General features: G+C 41.1%; 2 protein-coding genes across 2 annotated transcripts in view; both read left to right on the top strand.

The window, feature by feature from the left end:
- Positions 1-986: 986 nt before the first annotated feature.
- Positions 987-2,166, top strand: crybb3 (crystallin, beta B3; the record flags this gene model as incomplete). The annotated part of the gene is made up of 5 exons (XM_083938423.1): positions 987-1,061; positions 1,163-1,278; positions 1,398-1,530; positions 1,606-1,748; positions 1,839-2,166. 5 exons carry the CDS (start codon positions 987-989, stop codon positions 2,143-2,145), a joined length of 774 nt encoding a protein of 257 aa, XP_083794549.1. The 3' UTR covers positions 2,146-2,166.
- A 2,524-nt stretch (positions 2,167-4,690) lies between these two features.
- Positions 4,691-7,437, top strand: part of cita (citron rho-interacting serine/threonine kinase a) — a gene marked incomplete at both ends in the record, with an annotated part of 44,439 nt that continues 41,692 nt past the window's right edge. The window contains 3 exons of the mRNA XM_083939238.1: positions 4,691-4,792; positions 6,107-6,248; positions 6,707-6,876. Of these exons, the coding sequence (XP_083795364.1) occupies positions 4,691-4,792; positions 6,107-6,248; positions 6,707-6,876 (414 nt within the window). The remainder of the gene's footprint in view (positions 4,793-6,106; positions 6,249-6,706; positions 6,877-7,437) is intronic.

The following is a 7,437-nucleotide window of genomic DNA, read 5'->3' as shown; positions in this document are numbered from 1 at the left end:
AATATGTTCGGTATCAGTCAATCTCTGACCGTTTAAATAAAGAATAAATCAAACTAAAATAAATAGCTATATGACACCATTTCTAAATCACCCCTATAAATGTATTTTTAAAGGCAACCTTAATGGATGCAGCTTTTTGGATGCTGGATGAAGAGAAAGGCAAAGAAATCCGAAGATAAAAGACAGGAAACTGGGGTGCAAGATAACTGGGTGGGGCCAATACTGCTGAGTAAGACTGATCTCTGTTCATTCTCTTGGCTGGGAGTCAGTGCGTGTGCCCACTATAGGATCATGTTCAGGATGGCAGCATGGGCAGAGCTGGGCAGCGTTTGCCAGTGTGCCAGGGACAGAGGGGCAAGCCTATTGAGAAGCAGTGTGATGGACACAATGGGTGCGACAGACTTGCTGCATCAACAGGCTTTTTGCTGCTGTGGCCAGAAATAAACCATAAATACCCCCACTGGCCTCCACCAACCGCTCGCCAGGCCTCCATACCCACACACACCCTCACACTGAGACAGACAGAAAAGAAAGAAAAGAAAGAGGAAAGACGGAGAGCGTGGCTTGTACGTGGTGCAGTGAAGCACAAGCCATCCAGGTAAAAAAAAAAGATCATCCCTTTCTCCTCTTTTCCTCTCTCTGTCCCCTCTTCTATCTGCCTCCAAATGCTTGCTTCTTAAGTAGCATTTTGTGTGTGCACTATTATGTGTTATTCTTACATATGCAACAGGCACAACTAGCATTTAGGTGAAAAAAACAAGGAAATGTTTTGCAGATAATATATTAGATTTGTGAACAATAAAATTATAATCAAGCAGTTCTGGTAAAAACAGTTTACAATCCTACCTGTGACCCTGTTTTAATGAACAATAATGTTTGTTTATGCCGTGAATACTCTTTTGCCTCTATAAATTTACCTTCCTAAAAAAAATTATATAATGGTGGCTTTTTTTAAACGATGTTATTGTTGCTTTTATAGAGACAAAATGACAGACCAGCAAGGAACCCCAGACCAGCTGTCTGCAGAGAAGGGCCAAGGAGGAGCTGGACCCACATATAAGGTATCTAACTGAACAGAAACATTGCCACATTATGTACACAAGTGAGTATTATGTGTTGAAATGAGACACCGTGCATTGGGACTTTGGGACCTGTCTTGCAGTTGGCGGTTTTTGAGTTTGAGAACTTTCGCGGAAAGAAGGTGGAGTTGTCTGGTGAATGTAAAGACTTGTTGGAGAAGACGCATAGAATTGGCTCAGTCATTGTGGAGTCTGGACCGTGAGTATTCCAGTTTCCCATTGTCATTGAATCTCATTAGCTTTTACTGCATCTGCATCCTGTTTTCTAGTTGTTTCCCCTTGCTTAGGGTTAATGTGTGCATTTTCTCCTATCGTCAGATGGGTGGGGTTTGAGCGTCCAGGTTTTGCAGGAGAGCAGTTTGTGTTGGAGAAGGGAGAGTATCCGCGCTGGAGCACCTGGACCAACTGCCTGAGTATCTACAGTCTGAGCTCATTCAGGCCTCTGAAAGTGGTCAGTATTATTGGTGTAATTAGCAGATGTAACTTCCAGTCAAACATGATCAAACCTATTGTTTTTACTTTCCAGGACAGTGCAGATCATAAGCTGCACCTGTTTGAGAATGCAGGCTTTGAAGGTAGAAAGATGGAGATTGTTGATGATGACATCCCAAGTCTGTGGGCTTATGGTTTCCAGGACCGTGTGGCCAGTGCTAAAGTTATCAGTGGAACGTAAGCTGTAACCTTCCAAGTGACTATTTAAAGTAGGTGTAATTGTTTTTCAAGATATGTTACGCACATCTCTTTCTCTTCCCTGTGAAGGTGGGTGGGATACATGTATCCAGGCTACAGAGGGTGCCAGTATGTGTTTGAGCATGGAGACTTCAAGCACTGGAACGATTGGGGAGCCACTGCACCTCAGATCCAGTCCGTCCGACGTGTGCGGGACATGCAGTGGCACAAGAGAGGGTGCTATATTGCCCCTGCCCCTACACCTCCCAATCCCAATCCCAATCCCGACCCCACCCCTGACCCCAACCCCAACCCCATCCCCAACCCCAAGCCCAACCCCAATCCAAAACCTACCCCTGCTCCCAACCCCAAATCCCAAGCTCAACCCCAACCTTAACGCCACATCTCCAGCACCTCCTACACAGACTGGGGCAGGCTTAAGGCAGCTGGCCAGTCATCAGTCTCTCCACCAAGCCCCCTGTTAGTCTAGAATATCTGACCCTGCGATTTTGGAAAACTGTAACTGACAATAATGGAACATGTAAATCTGTTGGAAATAAAGGTTTTGGCCCTGATTTGGTTACCTGCAAATTATTGGATGTTATTTATTGTACATATGGAATAGGGACATGTTTTATTCAGAGTATTGTCATGAGTTCATGTCTATGAGGCTAATAAGGAGCAATAGTGAATAATTATGGTATAAAAGAGCACTGCACTGATTTCACACTTAAAGGTATGTTTAGGGACAGAATGATTGATGCCTAGATGTGTGGCCAGCAATGTTGAATATGCATCAAGTAGGTCGCAGGATCAGCTCCTGTATAAAAAATGGACGTAGCCTCTGCGCCAGGGCCCTTTCTCTCAACTTGATCAAATCGTACTTGCATCTGGGAGCCGCCATCTTGTCTAACTTTTACTCCTCCGTATTTCCTCTTAACAAAAAAAGGGCATTGATGTGACATTGGGGGGAGGGAGATATGGCCGTCCAGCTGACGTTTACAGAATTAGCCACATTAGCTCACATTAGCTCCACCGCCCGGGAGCTAGGCTAACAGAACATGTTACTAGATAATGGGAGTGGGAGTCAGTGTTGAGATTTTTTAGAGGGTAGAGACTGACACAGCACTCTGTGTCTCTAGCGGAGATTACACGGCTGCAGGCCGAGTGCAGGCAGCCAGGATTTATGATCTATTATATAAACTGATATTCAATACAGTACCATGCCAATAAACTGTTAACACCGACCCTCACGGCCCGAATCCTTCCGGTGCTCCAGATTAGCATCTAGTGTATGTGTCATAGAAAGTAGGCTGTATTGCAAGTCATGATGTAAGTACGGCTATTTAATTAGCGTAACAGAGCTAATGTTAACAAGGTGTATTCCTAAACCATCTGTTGATCGAACAGCAAACTCTCTTGTCACTTATTATAACGCCACCACACGAATGACCGCAGTCGAGATCGAGATGACGGAGTTAGCATGCTAATCTTGACAACTAGCCTCCGAGGAGTAGTGAGGGCCAGGGGCTAGGTGTCACTCACTAATTATTCATAAACTTTAACCTCCAATAAAATAAAACTAGCCCGGTACAAAAAAATTCACCCCCCTAAGTGCTGTCATTGAGATATGACCTAAACATACAGACTTGAATGTTTTTCGTACCAGGCCTTAAACAGGTTTAATTATGCTGTGAAATCAGCCTGTTTAACATGGGGGAGAAATTATTATTAACAAATGAGAAATTACTCTATTGTGAAAACTACTACTACTGGACACTCGAGGAACTGCAGTTTTGGGCACTTGCTTATTGGATCAACCAGGAAGTCGCTGTGGTGGGGGCTTGATCTTGACGCATTATAAAAGAAAGATGTAAAGCATGAGCACGCTAGGCTCAAAGCTGTAGGGCAATTTACTGATAGTCTTCAATCTTTATCACAAGTAAACTTTATTGACATCAGCAAAGTTTTCAGTTCACCTTACCTTCCTGATACAGAAACAATGGGGCAGATTGTAGATAGGCAGGCCTGTATTAGTTCTCTCCCTTGAGCGTAAGAAAAGCTGGAACATTGTTTTATTGATGTAATGTAATGCATGCAGGTCTGAATAACTAGGCCAAAAGGTTAGTTATGACATTAAATTACAGGAATAATCCTTTAAAATGGATGTATCCTCATAACGATGACCTGGACAAATGAGTGGCATGTGTCCCAACAAATATAGCACTAGGTTAGACTTTTCAGATCTGTGGGAACCGACTTTGTTATTGCTCCACAGTTATGTTATGTTCATACTTTTTTCCTTGTATGTAGGCCTAAGCTTCTTCAAATATCAAATACAAAATCCTCCATGAGTCTGTTTTTGTTGGACACGGAGGTGACAAATCACTCATTGGTTAAAAACACCAGCTGGTCCCGCCCAGATGACACCAGGGATCCAATCACACGCCGCCTTCATCAGCAGGCTCGAAAGGTGGGCGGAGAACCATGGACATAAGAAAATAACGCGCAAATTTTGAAAGTGGACAGGAAACAACGTTTCTTCAAGAGGAAGACAGCGTCCCCTTAGCATGTCCGTATTTCTGTGTATATTACAGGCTGGATTATAATTATCTGCATGGCAGTCTGGTGAGTAATCGGAGTAATCTCAAACCGTGCCGTTTGGTCTCTGTAAATATATTTGGACGACACTTGTACGTGTCGCGTCAACGTTCGCTGTTTGCTAGCGAAGTTAGCATGCTAAAGGGATTGTTGACACTGTGTTTTCTCAGTCTCTCTATATTAACCTCTTTCTGTTGTCGTGGATACAATTAGCAAAGATATTATAAAGACGTTATTATAACCTCTTTGCCGTCAGTCAGTGAGCGTGTTAGATTATAGTACACGACTTTCACTTGGACTCCCGTGTGTCTTTCTCTCAGGTTATCTGTTGTTAAGAAGCCATGTTGAAGTTTAAATACGTGAATCAGGGAAGCCTGAAAACACAGCCGACCTCTGCAGACCCCATCACCAGCCGCAGCTCGCGACTCAACCAGGTGTTTCAGGTAAAGTGATGTATATATCTTCTCGTTGTCATTACCCTCACACCTGCATTGTATCAATGCCAATCGATTTTTTTTTTATATTTAATTTAATCACACTACTATCTGTGATTTCATTTTAGATATCCATAATACCATTTCTCCCAGACCACTGGTTCTCAAACTGTGGTACTTGTATTACTGGTGGTACTCAAGCTTTCTCTGTGGTGGTACTTGAAGGAATGTCCAAAATAAAAAAAGGAAGCATTAACTACTAAATTAATACAACATTAAGAAAATACTTCAACTTTTAAGATCTGTGAAATGTCTAATTTAAAACAAGTACAGTATTTCCTGTCATATTTTTGTATCAGCCTGCTGCATAGTCACGTTCATGAGTTACAAGCTAAACTGTGAGGGAAGAGAGTGAGCAGAGGTAAAATAATTGGTTTAAAAACACTGACATGTCAGCTATGATGCTACCCTTTCATACGGCGTGGCTGTGGCTGAAGACAGTCAACAATAAACCTTCCTGTCTGTAGCTGGATAGTGTCGGCCTAGGCTGTATTTTAACATTTGTCTTAGTGGGGGGGCTGGAAAGAGCCTGATATTTTCTGAGGCGGTACGTCATGCACAGAGTTTGAGAACCACTGTCCTACTAGTCAAAATTAAATTCTTATAAGCCGAATAATAATTGAAGATATCCGCGATGACATTCTTCCTATCTAATCTTGTCATTTCAGATATCCACAACATCCTTTTTATTAGTACTAATTACGTCACTCTTGCCATTCATGTGTATTGGGCTTTCAATTCTAAGGGCATTCAGGATATCTTGAATGTTATTCTTACTGGGGAAAATAGCAGTTGCATTTTTTAGTAAAAAATCACATAATGGATATCTGGAATGGTTTTTCATTTGGGATATTTGAAATTAAAATAATGATTAGTAACAAATGGGTCGTAGATATCTGAAATAGGAGTTTGTCCCAGTAAGAATACCATTACAGCTATCCAGAATGTCCATTCCAAATATCTAAAATGAAATTGTGGATATCTAGAATTAAAAGCCCAATAGACATGAATAGCAAAAGTGACGCCATTTGTACTAATAAGGATGATGTTTTGGATATCTCAAAGGACAATTGTAGATAGGAAGAATGTAATTTTAGATATCTGAAATGTTCTCTTTGACTAGGAAGAATTGAATTGCAGATATCTGCAAAACATCCAGGGAATGTTAGAACCGCTTGCCATATTGTATCAAACACTTTGTACAGTTTAAAACCAGTTGCAATAGCTGACTTCCTTTTCCTGTGTTTATGTATCGCCCCCCAGGGTCGAGTCAGCCTGTGTGGGCAGCAGGGAGGATGCACTTTAGGTCGGGAAGAGTTTCTGGAGGCGATGCTGCTACTGTACCAAGAGTGCATCTCCCCAGATCTTATGAAGATACATCATGTGGCAAATTTTGTCAATAAGTGTAAGCATACATTTTGCACATGTGTAGGATTTGTTGTTGTTTTGAGGCCATTCCAGTGTTTTCCAGTCACATTAGTTGATGCATGTTTCAGTTTCTTGTTTCAGCCTTTGCAATTCTATCTACATTTTTCGATCTGTGGTTTTTGAAGACAGTAATACTTTTAATATTTTTTTCTGTATCACAGTTTTCCAATATAAAGCAACATCCTATAAAGAGATCACTAAAATTAAGATTAGATTTCACAATTAGCAAATATAGACCATAAAAACAATTTAGATATGTTATTAACAATACCAGCCAGATAGAATGTATGCAATACCAATAGCATGTGTTAACTGTGTATCTCAATAGAATAAGCTTTTGTATTTGGAGTATGTTTACAGTTGTACATTCTAAAAGTAGTTTCAGTCATTTCTTGGAGACAATGGTTGGAAAGCCTCTGTGTTTGTGTTAAACAGTTTCGGAAGTGGTCGCCGAACTGCAGGCCATGCAGCCTGGTCTTCATGACTTTGAATTGCGTGCAGTGGTGGCTTGTGGTCGCTTTGCCGAAGTCCAAGTAGTCCGGGAGAAGGCCACTGGGGATGTTTGTGCACTGAAGGTCATGAACAAGACAGTTCTACGTGAAAATGTAAGTAACTACTTTAACGGTAAATATAGCAAATACATTTAGAAAGTTCTTTTTTTCCAATAATCATTTAGCTTTACCAAATAATAGGCCTTTTTATACAGATTTTGTCACACAAGGTGAAACACAGAGAAAAAATGTAAAATGAATTATTACTGAATGGTTTTACTAACACCTGCACTAGTTGAAATGTCTGTTGTGAGGAAAGCCTGTTTTGTCTGAGCATTTCTTTCATTCAGTATCAACAGCTAAAGCCAAGTTCGGTTTCTGAGAGAGTTCTGATTTTAGGAATTGTTCTTCACAAGGAAGAAGATAATTTGCAAAGAAAAGCTTGTCCATATCTGTATCTGAACTCAAAACGTTTAAGGTTTAAATGTGAATATTCCCATTTGTCCAGGTCATCGTTATCCCCAAAGACATTTAAGTCAAAAGCAACAGAAATTGGATGTTTGTCTAAGAAGACGTTTCACCTCTCATCCAAGAGGCTTCATCAGGTCAATTATGCATCTGACCAGGCTGGGACTGGTCCAAATGTCTGGTGTGGAGATCAAGGTATTGGGTATT

The sequence above is a fragment of the Echiichthys vipera genome, assembly GCF_963691815.1.
Source record: "Echiichthys vipera genome assembly, chromosome: X".
NCBI lineage: Eukaryota > Metazoa > Chordata > Actinopteri > Perciformes > Trachinidae > Echiichthys > Echiichthys vipera.
This window is presented reverse-complemented; position numbering and strand designations above follow the sequence as displayed.